At 39.7% G+C, this 21,255-nt stretch overlaps 1 protein-coding gene across 1 annotated transcript in view; it reads right to left on the bottom strand.

Moving 5' to 3' along the window:
- Positions 1-21,255, bottom strand: part of ANO6 (anoctamin 6) — a 76,764-nt gene that overhangs the window by 37,276 nt on the left and 18,233 nt on the right. The window contains exons 2-3 of the mRNA XM_075091896.1: positions 11,174-11,250; positions 1,403-1,531 (exon numbers count right to left, since the gene is read on the bottom strand). Of these exons, the coding sequence (XP_074947997.1) occupies positions 1,403-1,531; positions 11,174-11,250 (206 nt within the window). The remainder of the gene's footprint in view (positions 1-1,402; positions 1,532-11,173; positions 11,251-21,255) is intronic.

Here is a 21,255-nt window from a genome sequence, read left to right on the forward strand (position 1 = left end):
TAGCACATTACCCACAATCTCCTGGTCTTATTATTTATAGTTCCGTGTTGGCTGATGTCCTACCATTAATGCTGCACTAAAAATACTACTCCATTGCTCACATTTAATTTCCATCGCTGCTTGGAAAATGCACTTATTATATTTTTAAGTACATTTGGGCAATGGCCAAATATTACAAACATAAATGTAAAATGCTAATTGATAAAAACAATTGTTTCCATAGGGGCAGCTTTTTGTTTCTAATTACTTGTTTCAATTAATTTTTTATTGCTGATCCTGTGATCATGTGTAATATAACATCCACCCACTGCACGACTCCCTCAAACCCTACTAACGACATTCCTTATGGCTGCCCTGTTAATGCCAACAACAACACTGTGTAATGAATATGAACCAACTTAGCTACAGGCTTTTTTACTCCTACTCTCTTCTTTCCTAACTGCAAACCTTAATTGTATATGAGCTGCTTTCAGTGAGATCTTTGTCATTGCTTGTCTCTACCAGAGGGTGCTGCTGGAACACTGAGTCGCTAAATCAGAGAAGGAAGTGGGTAGGTAGGAGAGCACAGATGCCAAGGGGACTACAGTCCCATGGATGGATAGTTCTCAGGTAGTTCACAATTAAAGTAGCTCAGTGGCATGGCTGAGCTTGTTTTTGTGGCCCTGGGTACCATAATGAATGGTACTCACTGATGGAACTACTGAAATACTTGAAAAACGAGAGTTAAAAATAATCAATGATTGTCATTCATAGCTGCTAAGGAACATCAAGCAGTCACTGGCTTGAGTCAGAAATTTTTTGCAAGGTCCCTACAGAGGGCCAAGCTGTTGAAGGGTCAAGGGAAGGAGTGGCACAGAGAGAAATTCTGGTGGCAAAGTGATGTACAATTATTTTCCATAAATGACTTAGGTACTTTATTGGTCAGAATGTCAGCAGCATGTTCACAACTGTGATCTGGAGCATTTGGTCAACTGTCTCCTTCTATGGGTTCCTCTGAATACCCAGATTTTAATACCACAGTCCACTAAGGGCCTAATTCTATCACTGTAAGTACAGAAAATGGCCCTAGCATGAAGATCTTGGTGTCTAATTCTAACAAGGAACATGATACCAGCATTATACTGCTCACATCTGAAGGCTTCCTTCCCAGGAGGATGCTCTGAGGTCACCTAGCACACACTGACAGACACAATGTGCAGTGCTCAGCCTATTTACAGAGCAGTCTACTGGCTTGAGCTTACCCCTGTTCCCTGCTCACTTTGATGGGCTTCCGTCTCCCAGCTGCCATGAGCCCTCCTAGGACAGGGCAATGCAATTGCCATTCTGGGTAAGGGCACTGTCCTTTCTGCCCACTACCCTAACACCCAACAAATGATTCAGATTTATACTAAAAATAACTTACCTTTTGCTTCTTACGATCACTTCTCTTACGAGCCATTTTTTTGCTTTCATCTTCATACACCAAAACAAAGTCAATTCTTCGCTGCCCATCACTGAAGAACAAGGAATCAGGCTTACCATCAAAATCAGCCTAGAAGGCAGGTAGAATAGGTTAACATGAAGAACTTTACTCATCGGTTCTTTACACCACCTTAATGCCCTGTATTCACCGTATTTCAGTGAAAAAGAAGTTCAACACATCACGCTCATATAACACAAAGTCCAAAGTGAAAAAAAAAGTAGCACAGAGGTGAACAGAGAGAAAAAAAGTATGGGAGGTCTCCAAATGACATAAGAACAGCAGAACTTTGACATAATTTTGTTCTTTAAAAATAGCATATTAGCTTTTGGCAATGGGAGGAACATTGGGATGCAGCACCATTCCTGAATAACACATCTGTCAAGTAATTTGCATGCTGTCATGGATAGAATGTTAGATAGTCTGTCTACAAGATATGCCGTTGCCTGATGGGAGTCTCAGAATTAGTGTGTTCCCATCTGTCCCCTTACCTGCCAGAAGTTTACGCATCTCTGCAATTAAAAAAAAAAAAAAACAAAACAAAAAGCCCAGTAGTTTCATGCACCCTAATACCCAAACCCACCATTGCCCAGAGAACAAAGAACATGACCACGCTGCAGATGAACTCTCAAAATGGACACATCTTATGTGGATTTATTTCTCTTTTTATTTGCAACATCTCAGCAAGCAAAAAACGTTGTATGTCATACATCCATCATGCTATAATATATGCCAAAACCAAAAGGATAAATATATCCATAAGCCATTATCTAGTCCCTGGAGGAAAGTAGGATAGACTGTCATATCCACTAATAACATCTTAATATGTTATTTCATGTGTGAAATGATACAGACACATTGAGGACAGGGGAACCTGAATCCTCGAGTAATGGTTTTGTAGTTTCCTAGAGTACTCTGAGGGCACCATCACATGTAACAACCCCTCCTTTCAGGTAATATATAGCTGTAATGTTATCAGAATTGCCATGTAATGAGCACCAAACTCTCAGGTACTTGGCCAAATCCAGCCACGGTGTTAATGAGGGCAGTGCCACTGAAGTTGGTAGATATCAAATGTCTGAAATGGGACTCAGCATTGCATTAGAGATTGTAAGATCTCCAAAGCTGTCAGGACTCCCATACAGAACCACAGAGGAGCTTTGGCTTCCAGATGGCTGGGCATGCAGGGTGGCGTGGGGCAGGATGAGGCCACGCAAAATGATCCAGAATAATCTCTTGAACATGCTGTGCCTTTGGGGACACAGAAAAGATTCCCGGATGTCCTATCCCTGAAGTTTCCCTGTCAGTGCAGACCAGACTTCACGAGGGATGCCAGGTACAGTTTTGGGAGCTCTGGGATGCCTGGTCCACAGAAAGGCACACGGAAATGTGGCATGGAAAGGTGTCAGAGACCCCTTAGGTGCAGAATGAAATGGTTGTTCTTCAACTGTGATAAAACTGAGAAGAATGCCAGTCTTCAGTCAGGAGCACCCCGGTTCCAGGGAGCATACAGTGTTTTAGGAATCATGTGTCAGTGTTTCCGAAACAAAATTTCCCAGGAGTTTTATTCTAAACCTCTCCCTGTAGACTAGTTTGTTACTGTTTATTGGCTGAGTCAAAACAGTTGACCAAGATGTGTCCCCCCATAATTATGACAGAACTGAGCAGATTCTTGGTTAGAACCAATTCCCTTTGAATCCCACCTGTGCCTAGAGATTTGTGACAAACCTGACAGTGAGCAGCTGCTGAAATGCATACATACATATATATATAGGCTGACATATGGCCAATATACACATATATTCTATGTTAGTTTCACAGCCTGGCCTAGGATTTAGCAACTACCTAGGCAGTCACCAAATCAACATACAACTGCACACTGTGAATAAAGTTTTAGGAAAAAAAGTGCTTTAAACTTTCAGATGGCATCACCAGACGACAATGACACTGACTATCTCTATCACCCAAAGTAAGTCACAGATGTGAGTTTCTACATTCCTGAGAGCTAGAGTTGGCATAGTCCCATCAAGCAATCAGGCTTGACCCTGACAAGTTTTTGTCCTGCTGAGGACTAGCCATGAGTGAAAAATACAGCTTTGTTTTGACCGTTTCCAATCTCATTTAAAACATAATCATGATGTTTTCCTGTTGACTAGCTTCCCATCGGGAGGAAAGCATCGACCACAGCCAAACAGCCCTTGTTGGGAGGCAGGATGGTAGGCGCTGGGGCAGCAGCAGAAGAGAGGGTGTGGGGAGCTGAGCCCAGCCAGGCACAGAGCCCAGCCCTGCAGCCTCTGCTCTCCCCCAGGACCCCAGTGGACTCTGGCCAGGGCTAAAATTGCTCCATGTTGCAATGCTGGAAACACAGAGCCCAAACCTTGGAATAATGAATAAGGAGGGGAAATGTTGCCACTGCATAAACCAGAAGGTTTTTTAATTGAGCTTCTTCGCAATTTGAATCTTAGGAACAGCATTATAATAACTTCTGTTTAAAGAGACAGAATTTAGTTGTGAAATTCAAGCATAAAAGCATAAAAGTGGTAATAGCTTGGAAGTTTTTTCGCTACAGCTTTTAGCTCTTTTTCCTATATGACCTATCCACAGGATAGCAAAGAAAGAAATGGCAGACAGCAAACATCAGATCAAGTTTTGATCTAACAAGTTCTGGTCGTACTTTCTGATTGCATAACTTCACTGTTTAAATAATTTTCCTTTAAATGTAGTCTCCTCTAAGCTTATAAAACTGGTATGTAACTTAGCAATAACTGGCTTAAGTGGATTGTCAATAACCAGATGCAAAGACTGTCTGTTAATCAGTATTCTGACTCATGAATTTACTTACACATATGATATCATTCACATGAATATATACATGTTGCCATATACCTTTATATATACATATACACCTTTATATATATATATTTGTATATATATATCTCAAACTATGCATTGATACAATGGAATATAGCTGAACTGCATGAATCCAGATACATTGAAGTTCATACTTATGAAGCTAACTTCTTAAATGCAATCTTTATTCTTTTAATCACGGAGGCATTGTTCAACTGACCTATCCATAGACAATTTTTATATCAATAAAATAATAAAGAATTGACTCATTAAGCCTGAATACTTAAGAGATCAAGATTAAGACCCACACAAATAAATTGTCACGTAACATTAAATGTTGCTCTATTAAAAGTAAGAAGTAAGATGCAAATGGGAATGTAATAGTTAAGGTTCCAATAGCCACATTAACTGAGATGCGTGGTGCATCTTGTAATCCCTACTGGATAGTTTGTAAGGAAAAATCATATATTATTCAACATAATTACCAGAGGAAAAACAAGACTGGAAACCAAAAAGATGTGCTGTACTCTAAAGTTAATAATTCCTTTGAGACAATGTTTGGTTTTTTAAAAATATGTAATATTATTTGACAGTATTACAAATATAATTATCATACAAATGCATACAAGCTTGTGTGCATAGACACATAAGTTAATGGGTCTGAAATTCTAATACTTAATTTCTTAAGTATCAGCAGCAAATTATGACCCAAAATAATGAACAGGACCATTGATACCTCTTTGTTTTGGAAGAAACAAACGCACGGCCTATTTACTGCGCTTTCTAATTTTCTTAGCCTCAGCATAATCACATTTTAAGTACTGATGGAGGCAATAGGTTGTGGACCCTAATGTCATAATAATACCGCAGTGGACAGCAGGTTAATATTGATTAACACCTTTAATAAATACAAAAAATGTAACACATTTAGTTGTAAAAGACTAATTATATTTAGCACATACTCCGCAGCACTTCTGAACTCTCCAAGTGCTGTACAATCAACTGCCTGCCTACCACTCAGAGACCAGGAACTATTAGCTGCTTTATTAACAGAAGGAGTCTGAATAAGGGGAGGGCCAGGTTGTGGATAAAGCTTTTTGAAACACTCAGGGTACACCCGTGTGGGCTAGCCTAGAAGCAGCATGGCCACATTTATGTGGGTGTACCTCTGCGTTTCAGTTCACAGCAGGGTCAGATCAGGCGAGCACCAGTAGCTCTTCACTCCAAGGAATGAGACTGAAGGTAGTTGGCAGCAACAAATGCCCAAAAATTTGTATAATGCAGCCACCACCTCCTCAGCACCAAATGTTTTATCCTACAGACCCACTACTTGGGTCCTTACTACCGGGTGATGTGCACACAGCTGGTGGAATCCTGCCAGGGCTGGGAAGTGCTGCACTGATGCAATTACATTGAAGGTCCCCAACCAGCCCTGAGCAGCCCTCTGCCATGCTCACCCCTCTGCTTATATACCTTCTCTTAATCCTCTCCAGCGGCAAAGGAATAAGGAGCTCCCTGTGCTCTTTGCTAACCCAGCAAAAGCAGTCGCTGGTAAACAGCACGTGCTTTCCCAGCCCTCGGGACAGAGTGGCACTTGCAGAAGGGACAAGTGGGACATGAAGACAAGCTTGCCCTCCACACAGGGCTGTTAAAGGCTGAGGCAACCATTTTGGATCCAGGTGACCACATTATGGAACCCACCCTCAGCCCGTGGAGTCAGAGCTCCTCAGGAGGGAGGTTACCCTGTGCTCCTCCTCACGTATAACCAGGCTTGCCAGTATCTAAGGAGAGCTGCCGCGTCTCACTGTCTCACTCATGAGACCGTTCCTGTAGTCATGGCTACAAGTGATGCCTGCAGCAGATGATGAAAGGAGACCACTCTAACGGGAAGCTCCCCTTTCAGCAACAGCGATGCTCCATGCCAGGGGAGAAAAAACGGTGGCATTACAAAGAAACCCATCTTCACTCTTCCAGGCTTCTCTGGGCATTATATTGTTAAACATTCAGTAGGGATAATGGTGGGAAGGGCAGCACGGAGACAATCATGAAGAAAAAATATGTGCACAGGAATTGCAGTTATTTATTGTTTACTACACCCTGAACAAGCACAGTATTGTAAGCTGTTTTTTTTTTTTCAAAAATAACAAGAGATTCTGCAGGAATGACTTATCTAACTGGAAGGATAAAAGAAGTACTTTATTTTGTCTGCATGAGCCTTTGGCATGACTGTCAATAGCACCAAATGTAATCATTACTGGAGGGATAAACTACTTGTCTGCAACCACACATAATTTACAGATATGCTTCAAAACAGCTTCCTGCAGCATGCCAGGGAATAAATCAGTACTGGCAAACAAGAGAGCAGAGCAGAGCCTGTGTAACATTGCCTCTGCTGACAGGCACCTGCAAAAATCCCTCCGGCTGGAGCATGGCGACAGTCTTGCCGGGGATCTGCAGGTTACTCTTCAGTTGTGGGTTTTACGTAGGTGAAAATTTCAGAGTGCCTGTTTAGGAGCACAGTTATTTCTCTCTACAGGCCTCAGGAAATTTCAAATCAAGTAAATAAAAAGGAAACAAATTATATTACCAGGATATCATGAAACACAATTAGTTGTAAAGTGGTTTGAGATCATCTGGAGAAAATGTTACAGAAATATCAAGTTCTTCTTACTATCACAGCTATATAACAGGAGCTTTTATTATTTTATGTTCTAAGTGACCAATAGAGACAACTTTCTGACATTAAAACCAACACAAGCATTTACTTCTGGAAGATGTAATATAAATATAATATACAAGATACTTCAGGAAGATGCAAAGTTATTTGCATATCACATAATAACGTTGGTCTGTTTCCATAGGGCCTTAAAACAGTTGTGCCTTTAACATTTTCCCCTGTGACTCATATTTGCTAATAACAACAGAGGACTGTTTCAGTTCTGTTTTTAGCAACAATGAAATTATTAGCAAGCACTTTATCAGAAGGTTTTTTTTTAAAATTTCTTCAACATGCAAAGAAATATTTGATATGTAACAAACTGAAATAAACTGAGACTAAAGACGAAGCAGAAAAATGCGGGGCATCATTACAGTCATACATTTCTGTCAGCAGAAGGCAGTTGTTAACTGGCCAGGCATTGGGATGCCTTGTCCCCTGAGCTAAGTTTGGACCAGACACCCACTTGACTTCCTGTCTGAGTGTCACGTCGCTGCTGGCTGCAGAAGGAATTCCAGTCACTCCTGATTAGAGACCAAACGGCCTTACTTTTAAAGAAAGGTGAAGACAGTACTTTGCTGAAAACCAGCTTTTCAGCACCTCCCATCTTTCTTGGGATGCAGGAGCTGGGAAATTCACTCTTTCGGACTTCCCTGAAACCTTCTCGCTGCAGAAATTGTATTTGAGGGGCAGCAGTAATATACAATTTAAAGAAGTTAGCCTCCCCTCTGGAGATGTTGACTCGCAAAAAAAAATCTTATACCTCCAAATTCAAACTATCTACCTATAAAGCACATAAGACTGAAAAATGAAACATCTGAGAGCTGGAAAAGGTGTGGATTAATGCTGTCTGTGCAGTTTTGTCTTCCTTGTACATACTGTTCATGACACATGACTTAATTGCACAACCACATGCCATATTTCTACCTTCCTTGTAGTAGTTATGGAATAGTCCTTATTATCTTATTTAGTCAACGTCTTTTTTTTTGTTACAGCTCATCTAAATAGCCTGAATGCTTAAAATAGGTATTTGCTTCTGACTATGCCTGTGGTACTCTCCTCACAGAATCTCAATGTTCTACAAATGTTGAGAAATTTAATTTTACAAAATCCCCAGGAGAGAAAGTAACAGTATAACCCTCATTTTAACAGTGATCACATCAGGCGTCTAGAGATCAATGCCAAAAGCTGTTGACTGTCTTCTAAATTTGGAGTTCTAGCTTGAGACACCAGGACATTGACATCTTTCCAGAGAGCTCAGCAATTCTCTCTCTTCAAAGAGCAATACACTCACTTTCGCGTCCTTATGTGACTATTTTGATCTAATGTAAACAGGGTCACAGATGTTCCCCTTTGACATTCAGGAAGTAAACAAAAGCTGGATGTGACTTTGCAAGTCTTGCACAGAAACCTTACAGCAGAAGCAGGGATAAAATCCAATTATCTGGGACTGCACTCAGTTTCTCTAATCGTAAGAACCTTCCATTTTTTCCTCTGCAATTTCCTGCCAAATTTACACCTTGCTGAAGTACAACAAACAACATCCTCACAGAATTTGGACTTTTTGGAAATTCATGTCCTAGTCATGCTGAATGAGGCAGGGATCTTGCGGCAAACTTAGCATATGATCCTATAAATAGAGACAGCACCAAAAGAACAGGGCCATTTCTATTAGCCAATAACTGTCTCAGTTTTGGCTACTCCAGGATGACTTGCAAAATCAAATCAAATTGCCAGAATACTTCCAGCTGCAAAGCATGATCTAAGTGTAGACAACAGGGACAGCACTTCCCTACTATTCAATCATTTAAGGTTAGGATTCCTATTCAGTTTCCATTTCCAGCTACAGTTAGCACTCATCCATTTCAGTCAGGCTCAGCAGACCTCAGTTTTGTCTTTCTGGCCCCTCCAACCCACTGAAACTGTCCAGTAGCCAACAAGGAGGACCTGACATGGAAGGAGCAGTGCAGAAAAGATGCTGCTAAAACTGAGCAGAAATTACAACTGCTAGTAAACATGAGTAACCAAAAATAAAAATTGATTTTGACAGTTGATTTTCAGTAGAAATAAAAATAAATTCTACCAAGACTCCTCAGAGAAGACTGTTCTAACCACAAGGTATATGACATTCTGATGCTATTTCACTTCATATAAATACATAAAAAAATTTTCATTGAACCACAAGGAGAGTCCAAGAAGGATTTTTATAATATCCTAGTCAGGGCACTCAGTTGAGAAATGGAAGCTGTTGGTTCCACATCGTGGTCCAAAAACTGTTTAATTCTTTTTCCAGAGACTGAAGGAGCTTCAAATGCTGGAGCAGGGGCAGGGGAGGTTAAGGTATCCAGCTCCCAGAAGGAAACTAATCTTCCGGTAGTTTGGGTATTTGCTTCTTACAGCAGAGGCAGGAACAACCCCCACCCCCACCCCCACCCTGACCCATAACTATGAAAAGTACATTGCCAGCTAAGCTGCTAGAGCAGCTCCCCAAGGCTCTAGTCCACCTTGGTACAGTGAAGCTTGAATCTATCCCCTCATTTACACTGCTTCTGAAATGCACTACCACTATGGAAATCTTTTGTCTATTTCTTTTATGATTCTGTTTCCCATTTCAGTTTGAAGTTTGGTATGAATCAAAACAGCTTTCAGTTTGGTGGCCAGGCTGAAAAATAAATTATTGAAAAAGCTCCAGTCATAATATCTACATATAAGACAGGGCAGGCTTAATTCAAGCCCCTGAATTTGAAAGCTCGATTTGCATCTTTTAAATTTTTAGCTCATTTTTCATTGCACTGTATGTTCTCCTAGTCATATAAAAAACCCAATATTTCCTTACAGGCAGAGAAGTCAACATGACCCGGACCTCCACAGTCATAACAGATCTCCACTGTGCCAGCTAAAGGGATAACTGGTAGCAGTGGTAGCAGGCTGTCATTCCTGGAGTAGTATCTGGTAGACAGCTATAAAGAAATGCACAGGCAGGTTCATTTATCTGTAAATAGCTGATAGTTTAAATGTCAATGCCTTGGACAGGGCTGACTGGGAACCAGCTGCAGCTCTCGTTACTTGGTGGCACCATTGCAGTACTTTCTTGAATGATTTATCTATGTGAAAACCATCATAAAGTTCTTAAGTGCTCAAATTCAACTGGACACTGTTGAACTTGTTTCTTTATGCCCTGTTCTCCTGTAGCACTGATCCACTTGTAGAGGTAGCTTGACTAGAAAAGACAACCTCTACACACACAAAGCCAGTGACACTAACCTCTGTCATTAGAGTAGTGAAACACAGAACAGGCTTTTTTTTGGATTTATATGGAGTTGCTCTATTAGCTTTAGGATAAGTATATGATTTCATGTCTTTTTTAGTCTAGGCTTATAGCTATCTCCTCATGCAACTGCAGACCACACTTGTACCAAGGGGAAAAAAGTAAAATTGGACTTATCAGCATGCCAGTTGGGCATCAGGTTGGCAAAGCACGTGCCATGGCAGGGCTGTTTGGGGTCAGCTGGCCAGCCCTTAGAGATAAATGAGATCTGTGGCAGGGGATCTTGAGCTAGAGCCAGAAGCCTGTTACCAGAAGAAAACACTAGGTGAGCTGGGGAACTTGAACTTTGGATAAAGGGAATGGACACTTCCAGGTGTCTTTTCTTCTTGCTGCTTCAGTCTCCGATTGGAGTAAGGAATTTCTTGGTGTCTCCAAGCTTTCTGTAAAAATGAATCCTGCACTCACATGTTGGCCAACTAATACCTGGGTGTGTATGAATCTATAGAGTATGTGCGTTTATATGTAAGGCGTGTTCATAACTGTTTATCCTTGCATGAACACACAGAAATCCTATACATGCATGTACAAAATTATCTATAGAGAGGAGGTGTATGTGTGTGTATCAGTTTATAGTGAATATATATTGGTCACTTCTAATTGAGTCCAGTGCCTGTGTCAGCTTGCACTTTCACATCTTAGTCAATGACTTCAGGTACTCTTAGGGAAACAGAGATACAGCAACTCAGAATCAGTCACACAGAAGAACTGCATGTGCTGCAAATGCAAAGGAATGCTAGTCTTCTGGAACAGCTACTGACTGTTGCATATCTATATGGGAAAAAACTACAGGTAGCCATAGCTGAAGTAAAGAAGTACCCACCCATTCAGGAGTATGGAGATTTTGCTGATCCGGCACAGTTCCGTAAGTGGGAATAATCACCTGGTTCAGTTCCAAGACTAAAAAATAAACATAAAAAATTAAAACATGTTAGCATTTTGTGTGGTAGGTGTTTTGGTTTTTTCTTAAATTTTATTAATTGTTTGTGGAGAAGCCACTTTCAAGTAACATTAATTCTATAACAAGAATGGTTTTCACATAACCTAGTAACACACAAGTTCAATGTCTATTGATGCCCCAGTGACTCCTCACCCATTTCCCCAATACCTGTTAAAAACCAACAACATGCAAAGTGTATTGCTTTCCTGAAAATACAGTGTAAAATAAAAATGATCTTGTGAAGTATGCTACTCTGTGATAGCATTATCAAGCACACTGGGAAAACTTGCCACCAGATAAAGCACTGTGTGTGAATAACACACAAATTCATCCTAATAGAGCTGCTGGAAATGAGTTACAGAAGCTCTACAATCGCTGCAAGGTATTGATTTTAGTTTCTTAAAAAATATTCTTGGGTCTTAAGAAGAAGTCAGATAACATCCTGAGGCTGAAGATAGCATCAGTTGGCTGAAGGGAGAAGGATGATTTCTGCCTATGCAGGGCAGGCAGATGGACCCCATGTGTTATTTTTAGATCCTTAAAACAGAGAGGCGTCTTAGCAAAGTCGGTCCTGCACTGAGGAAAGGGTCATGGATATCAATGTTAACTAAATGCCAGTGCTGTCTGGAAAGGATAGCCTCAACTTATCAAAAAATACTATAATACTAAAAGAAAATCCTCAAACTCTAAAACAATCAAATCTATAGTACTCTTAGAAGGCTAGCTAAATGCCCATCAGATACAATGCCAGGAGAAAAAAATGATGTGCCTCGTTTGGGGTTTTATTTGGCTTAAAAACTTAATTGATATGTGGCCAAATTCTCAGTAATTTTTAAGAGGCTTTTTTTCACTGATGATGCTCATTTATACCAGCTGAAGGCATGTCAAAACACTTAGAAAAAGAGTACAACAAGACCGCTCCTTATGAATCAACAGAATTCTCTCATGGCCTCTAAGCAGCTGAATTCTCTGGTTTAAATACTCTTTCACAGAGTTTTGTAGGGACTTTGTTCCAGATGTTGAGCTGTCAGTTTCCAGATCTCTACTGCAGTGATAGCGTACACTCTAGGGAGGAGACAAAAGCAAGTCCATGAAATTTTCCATCAACATTGCTTCAGAAACATTTGAGTCATAACCCAAAGGTTGGCCCAGTTGAATAATCAAAGTCCGTCAGCTCTCACAAATATTAATGCTTTAGAAATGTTTCCCAGCATTTAAAAAGACAGCAGGAAAACGTGGACTAGTGCAGCACACAAACATCACTTGCTGAGACCATCATATGAGGACTCAGAAAATATGAGCATATCTCAGCAGCTACTGCAAGATTGCTGTATATGTGCATCATTATATTTTAATGGGTTCAGCTCAGACTAGTGTGAGAAGGGCAAATACATATCCTTGATGTCAGCGTAATGGGCATCACCCTACATTCCTTAGGGCATTCTTTATTCTCTATCTGGACACAAAGATATCCAGATACAAAGTGCTTCTGAAAGCCCACAGAAGAGGGAATGTTTCTGCCCACATATAATGGGCAGGGTGAAGGAGAAATATAAGCATCTTGATTTGAAAAATAAACATCTGCTCTGAAACACTGTGTGCCACTACATGAAACAAGCAGATGAGGACACAGACATGAAGACTTCTGCCAGCCACTGAACTGCAGTAATGAGAATCATGAGTTAAAATGGCCTTTTTGCTAAGTCCTCATGATGTGTAATACATACCCCTCATCAGTGTTGTCTAGAAATCCCTTCAGCCAGAACTGAAGAGAGGGGGGACATGTGGCATTCACAGCTGGAAGGATAACTTCAGTTCTCCCAAATCCTGATGGATCTGGGACTGGCCAGGAATATCTTCTGCAAAAATTTATACAACTACAATTTGCTTCGGCCTCAGTGTCTCTGGCCAGTGTATCTTCCCCTTCATATGGGAAGTGTCATGCACGCTTTATCAGTTAATCAGTATTTATCACCTTAACACATTTTAACTTGAAATACCATTCAGTAGAGTCCTTGGACCATTGATCCAATGAAGGGACTCATGCAAAAGGGAACTGCCACTCTCACTTCTTCTGGGACATCAGCCCAGAACTTATCTCAAATTAAATGCAGATTAATGTTTTCATGAAGCCAAAAATACAGAGCCTTGACACTACCTGAATGTGTACAGGAAAGAAAATTGCAGCACAGAAGTTCGTGGCTGGACATTAGAAAAACTTTCTAACAATGAGTTAGAAGAAGAGACTGTCTGGGAGGCAGATGAGGTCATGTGAGGCCTTCAACATCAGAGGTACTTCAGTGCAGATTAATTAAATAAGATGGAACAAGCTGGGCCAAGTTGAACGAGGAATGAACATTAGAAGAATGGCCTAGATAAGATTTTGAGGTCCTTTCCAGACCCCGTTTCCTCTGAGTGTATGTCTGGCTGTAGTGTTCTCATAGTTATGGCCAAAAATAACCACCACGCTGACATTTTATATTAAAATAATACTCTTTCTTCTTCAGAAACGTTATCATTCCTGTTAATGTTTGGGTCACAGCACATCAAGTGTAGATGCTTATGTTCTACCACTTAGACAAGTAAAGCAAAGAAGGTGTAAGGTAGCAAAGAAATCTACTGGATTTGTGTTGGTGTGCTCTGTTTATAATTGACTGATACGTGATGTTCTACCTTCAAGCGATCCTGGCAACATATGCTTTTTTCAGAATATTTAATCAAATTTCTTTGAATTGTAATAATAGATTTTTGAGTTCCTGCTCAGTGATACCAGTTGATCTTTGATCTAGTCCTTAGAAAAAATGCTCTTGCAAAAATTGTAAGTACTGAGTCTGTGCATGCTACTTTACAAGAACATTGCAGTGGTATCTGAGCTACCAATATATCAGTGGTATTTCCAGCTGCCTGGAGATTCTGCAGTCCAGGACACTGAATTGCACTGCCAGTATTTCATACCTTACCTCAAATACACAAATATTAAGAAGTCTGTATTAATGCCATGCTGCTTCTTTACATCCCACACTTTGGGCCAGGCCATGGGAGATGAATCCTGCTGTTAATTCTTTGAGTGATTTGTGTTATGAGTTTTATCTATGGCTTTGCTTTCTCACAGGTTGGCCAGCATTTCTGACTGGATCAAATAAAGGGCCTGAAATACCTTGAGAACCAATGTAAAATGTCTAGTCTTTCCATTAGTTAATTTATATCAATGGTGAATGGTTTTGGAAGTTCAGTGATCTTCCCATTGAATAATTGAGTTTTTAAAGGGTTTCATGAACATTACTAACAGTAATTTCTACCTACTGCTATGGCAGACGTGAGAGGCTATGGCACACTGATAGACATGGAAGCTGCTCTCCCTTTGGAATAAATACAAATAAGAATTAAAAATCTCCTTGGAGTCTGAATAGTGAAATAATAGAAGCTGCCCAAACCACAGGCAGTAGGGATGAAACAGTCTTTTTGAGACTGTAAATTAAGAGGAGTAGGGATGAAACAGTCTTTTTGAGACTGTAAATTAAGAGGCCCAAGAATGGGAAGAAAGCAGTATCCAGAAGTGAAAAGAAAGATGCTGTCCAAAACACCATTAGTGACAAGAAAGCCACAAAAATATTGGATAAACTGATGTCTGAAAAGACTGCTGAGCTTGGCTCTATAAGCAAGGATATTGGCAAATATGCCTGAAGTTGCCAAATTTTTTGTGCCAAAGAAATTCTTGGCTATCATTGATTTCCTCTATAATGAAAATAACCAAAGGTGAAAAAGGACAGCAGGATTCTTTAAGCTTGTAAGAAGCCAAACAAGTAGGCACAGAATAATTCTGAGAAACCAAAAAGATTTATAACACCAAACTCATAGTACCTGGTACTTCAGTTCCCTCAACAGACCTGTGAGACACTGCAGAGGACAAGATCTCAGCCCTGGCAATGAACACGGTACCTCATGAGCAATCATGAATGTAAAGCCAGGAAGTGGTCTGGAATTCCCCCAGGGTCCCCAGGCATTGCTGTTTTACTATAGATATCATATCACCCTTCACTTCCCTGAGAGTATTATGTAAGCGTACTGACTGTCTGCCACAGAAATTTTAAAAAGCACAAGTCCGAGATCCTGTTCTTACAGGGGGGAAAATAAATTAACAGAATATTGTGCTCTCCTAAGTACAAAACTGATGTGCTCAATAATATCTGCTCAGCACCTTGGTGGGATTTGCCAGCTGCACAGGGTACCTCTTCCATAAACGGGGAAGTTTACAGTACAGTTACAGAAAACGAGTTGTGGCAAAGCTAGACTGTAGTGCTGGGGCACACCACCTTATCTGTACTACCTGGCTGCACGCACAATGTTGTCCCACAGTGAATGCAGGTGGAAAGCATGGGAGGAAAGGGTAGCAGGCATCTACTGAAGGAGAACACTGAATAGATGACAATAACAAAATATCTTACCAACTGGAAAATATCAGGAAATATTTACATGCAATTTTTATCTGAATTGACACATTCCCTGAGATGTTTGTTTGACAGCCCTGTCACCACATTAGAACAGAAAAAATAGTAATTAGTAAAGTCTATTTGTCCTAATGAAAATCAAATGAAAAGATCATATCAGGTTTGCCACCGTGAGGCTCAGAGTACTGGATGGAGTCAGACTGTTCCCACCTGCTAGGATGAACAAGAAGATACAAAGATGGTGGGCTTTGCCCAGATACTGCTTTCTAAGTATAGCTGATCCTGCATCACATAGCTCCTCAGAAAACAGACCAACATTGTGGTTGTGCCTCCTCATCTCAGCAGGCTGCAGTCATGCTAGCAGAAGATCAGCTTAGTGATATCATCATGCAGAGCACCCAAGAGGAAACCAAGCAAAAAGCCCCAACACACAGGTGCTGCCTCAGACGCCACAAGGAAGCAAGAGGTAAAATACTTGATATGAACTAAGTCCTGGGATGAATGAAAACTACTTTGAAGCCCATCATCTAATCAAGTCAAACTACTTTCCCCTTACTTCATAAAAAGGAACAAACTACTGCTGTCTGGAATAAAACTAATGTTTCAGAGAGATTCCTTTTCTCAAAAAGGATGAGTATTGACACATCCAAGACAGGGTACCACGTAAGGAAATGGCAATCACTCTCTGTATCAAAACTGAGGAAATAATAATGAGGAGAGAGCATAATTTTCAGATGGCTCAGTCTAAAGATCTGGAGTCATCCCTGGATGCCAGCTGGTGACTGCAGTAAAGCCACTGTCCTAAAAAGGACTTTATGTAGATGGCAGCTTCCTTAAGAATGTCCAACCCTCTGTCTCTTGGTCCAAAAATAATAAAATTATGTTACTGAAGTATAATATTCTGTCCTGGCTTTTGGGGAAAGAAGGGAGGGAAGACAGGGACAAATTTATGCCATGTTTTTTTAAATGCACCAGAAGATCAAAAAGGTGCAGAACTGACAATACAAAGCAGTTTCCCTTCTGAGCAAAGATTTTGCTTTTCCAAATCTGGAACTTACCCAGAAAGTGAAGCTATTGTTATAAGCATGACTACAAGCTCTGGGGCTATGAACAAAGGAAACTTTGAATATATGCTATTTAGATTAGACAAAACAACTACTTTCCTTCCTGTTAATTTATATAAGGTTATACATTAATAGATTAATTATAGATGTATAAAATTCATATATTAATTCAATAATGTTTATATGGGTATATATAAAATTAAAAACAAATTGATAGTTATTACTAAAAAAAGCCTATCAGAACAGATAACAACCTGTTTTAAGGGCTGATTCTAGCACAAATATTTTTTTCAGTTACATGTAAACTATTCAAGCCATATGTAATACTTGCTGGAATCTGAAGTGAAGTAAAACCATTACACAAGTGGAATTTTTCTAGATACAGAAACTGTTGGACTCATATACTGTTTTTTTGACAGTCACAATCTCTTTTGCTGGTGCAGAATATTTCTTTATTGTAGTGTATTTCCTATGTCCAGTTCATTGCATATGAGTACTCTCAAAGCTAAGAAAATATTTAGGAGTTGAAAAAGCAAGAATATGTATTTTCCTTTTTAAATCTATGAACCAAGGAAAGACAGAGACAATGAGATCCATAGCTCTAAAACAAAATTAATCTAGGCCATTAACGTCCTTGAGGTACTTTGTTAAAAAAATCAGTTCAAATGTAAAATATCCTTGACGGTCTTGATCCTTATATATCAAGCCACATATAAAATAGTTTTGTTTAATCATATAAAGAATTCTTAAAAAAAAACCCAAACCACCAAATCCTCCTTAGCTAGGAGAATATGTAACCTAATATCTTTCACTTCACAGAGTAAATGAATAAACACAGAGAGTTGAGAAAATAATGTCTTAGGTTATCCTTCCAAAATGTAGGCCTGATCTTTTTCCCTTGCACCTTTCTAGGTGGAGACATTATTATAGGGATCTTTTTGATGGTTAAAGGTCTGACTGGGTTGAAGTAACTTTTCCAGACTAGCTCTTCTCTGACATAGTGTCTCATCTCCACTCACTCACGGCGGCAGCCATTATGATCCCAAATTATCTATGGTTTCACCTCATTCCACTTCCACCAAAATACTACTGGCTTGCCCTTGGTAGCATTCATTTCTTTAAGTTCAATTATTTTATTGGAATGTGTTTAAATTAGTTTTATTTTTTATACCTGTAGACTTTATTTGAAGAGTACATGCTACTAAACCCAATATTCTCCCCTTTTAAAAAGTCATGTACTTGAAGTGAAATGTAATTATTTTTATAACAAACTATACTTTATAACCTATTGTTTATAGTTAATAAGAGATCTATACTGCTGCCTTCCATGTGAAAGTCTTATCGTCTTCCTATGGTCTCTTGCAGTCTTACACCACATGAGAAAACAAATGACAATTAGTAATGCCAAAATGGCTTTCCAAGCTGTTAATAAATTACATTCTTTGTGCACTCACACAGAGCAGATTGGCAGGTATCGTCAACCCAAAACCTAACCTATACCACATAATAAGAAAAACACTGATTTTAATTTCAGATGCCCAAGCATATGAAGCTATGGGTTCTGTTGGATCACAAAGGAAGTGAAAAAGCTGTCTTGGAAGATGATTCTTTCTTGTTTGAAAGACTATTCTTTCCACTGAGTTATCTTCTCTTACAGCTGTGCAAACAAAGGATTGGGAACATGTGGTATGACTTTCAAAAATAAATACTCTTTCATGACTAACCCTAAACAGGAAAGCATTCCGTTGGGAATATAATACAGAGTATTGCTAGTCTAACACCTCATGTCCTGAAACAGCCAGCTTGGAGTCGAGGTAGCTCACCAAAATTAATAAAGTAATTATCAGGCAGTTACAGAATGAGAAATTAGACTGTGTGGAAATGATTCTGCTGATAGCAGTGCCTAAACATTTAAAAGGCACTGAGTTGGAAGATTTAAGGGGCTCAGTAACCAAACTGTCAAATAGATCTTATGTGTCCAGAGCTCAAAGTGGGACACTTGCCCAAAACCTGTTGCAAAAATCCTAAATCATTTCAATGAGACCTGGACTAGCCCCAGCTTCAGTTTTGAAAACAAACACTGGGCTAATGACTTTTTAGTTACAATTCTGTGAATCCAGAGTAATTAGTGGAAATGCAAATGCTAGCTCCTGCTTTCCACTGCTGCAATGCACACCAGAACCAACCTGTCTGCATCCAGTCTGCACATCAGACACCAGTTGACCGTAAATCACTGCAGAAATTCAGCTGCTAAGTAGCCTCTTCTAAACGCTTTTTCTGAAGCTAAACAATTTACCCACCTTCAGCTGAAATGGCTGCCAGAAAGAATTATTTTGGCTCTCATCTGTCAGTAGGCAATATAGAATCATAGAATTGTTAAGGTTGGAAAAGACCCTTAAGATTATCGAGTCCAACCACTAACCTATCACTGCCAAGTCCACCACTAAACCATATCCTCAAGCATTACATCCACCCTTCTTTTAAATACCTCCAGGGACTGTGACTCCACCACCTCCCTGGGCAGCCTGTTCCAATACTTGACAACCCTTTTGGTGAAGAAGTTTTTCCTAATATCCAACCTAAACTTCCCCTGGTGCAGTTGAGGCCATTTCCTCTTGTCCTATTGCTTGTTACTAGGGAGAAGAGACTGACACCCACCTCGCTACAACCTCCTTTCAGGTAGTTGTAGAGAGTGATAAGGTCTCCCCTCAGCCTCCTCTTCTCCAGACTAAACCACCCAGCTCCCTCAGCTGCTCCTCATAAGACTTGTTCTCTAGACCCTTTACCAGCTTCATTGCCCTTCTCTGGACACGCTCCAGCACCTCAATGTCCTTCTTATAGTGAGGGGCCCAAAACTGAACACAATATTCAAGGTGCAGCCTCACCAGGGCCGGGTACAGGGGCACGATCACCTCCCTGCTTCTGCGGGCCACACTATTCCTGATACAAGCCAGGATGCTGTTGGCCACCTTGGCCACCTGAGCACACTGCTGGCTCATGTTCAGCTGGCATATAGATACAGAAACATATACATATATGTGTGTATATATATATGTACATATATATCTATATATATATATACAGAAACTATTTTTTGTTTTAGAATGTATTAACATGCCTACCTGCTATAATTTTAAACAATATTTGGTATGCTTTTTGTTTGAACACTAAATGCATATGTGTCAAATACCTAGCTCTCTTTGTCAGAGAATAAAATAATGGAATACACTGATTAAGTCAGAAGGCTTCAGACTGTTATCAGACTGTAATATTTTTAGGTATTAATCTCAGGTTGGAATATGGGCTTGAATCATTCTCTCTTCTCCACATATACCTTCTTATAACCTATTAAGTAATTTAAATACATTAAACTGATGCAACAGATAAGACTTATTAAATTTTTCAATTAAGGGCTGATTTGTTTTAAGTATATATGGAACCAGGTAGAAAACTGCTGTCATGTTGCCTGTCAAATAAGCCTTTTTCATTAGATCCAAACTATGTCACATTGCTACATACTGAAGCACACATATACACTTATTTTATTTCTTTCATATTTAACAATAGTGCAAACATTGACATTCCTGTTGCCAAAAATGCAAGTTTCTACAGTTAAGAAAAACAACTACCTCAATCCCATTAAGCGCATAAGACATAAAGGAACAGCTGGGTCACCGAGTCCAGCACCAGCTTACAGACAACTCTGATTTTTACTTTTTTTAGAAGGTTCTGAGAGAAAATTTTCTTGACTTGGAATAATCTGTTTTATTCCGACAGAGGGATCAAGAACAGGCTGCTGTTTTTTCTCTTGAAGTGAATATAATCTAGGTGGCAGGGAATGAACACCACTAATTCTAAAAACCCAAAGGGCATTAGGACAGAAGGTGTTAGGCATATGAAGTTACAGATAAATTCCTGCTGAGGTATTCAAAAGTGTCCAAGCAGATTGACAGTTTTTATGCCAAATTATATCAAACATAGCGTATGGCCATTAGTGACCAGAATCAATCCATCAATTTCATTAACTACAGCTAATGTTTCCCTTGCTTAATAAATTATTTTAAATGCAAAATGTTTTATAAATGTACTTATCTTCTTATGTATACAGCATATTTAAGATAACTAATAAACATTTTTGCATGTTGTTTTCCTCCATGGTTAATTAATTCTACTTACCAACAAAATGCATCTAAATACAAATTCAGAGTAAACAGTTATTATCTAGTAGATAAGAAAGCACCCATTCAACAACAAATTAAAAATCAGAGTAAGTGTGCATTGAGCTATATACCTGCTGAAATGAATGGAATTAAAGAAAGGATGCAGGGACCTAAAACAGGATTTGGGAGTAACCCAAACATTCAGGTCCAAAAGTACAAAGCGGGACTGTGGCTGTGCAGCTGCTGGCTAACAGGAGCCTCCCTGCCTCACAGTCATGCACTGGGGGCATTTC

Source organism: Phalacrocorax aristotelis, chromosome 1 (genome assembly GCF_949628215.1).
Source record: "Phalacrocorax aristotelis chromosome 1, bGulAri2.1, whole genome shotgun sequence".
Taxonomy (NCBI): domain Eukaryota; kingdom Metazoa; phylum Chordata; class Aves; order Suliformes; family Phalacrocoracidae; genus Phalacrocorax; species Phalacrocorax aristotelis.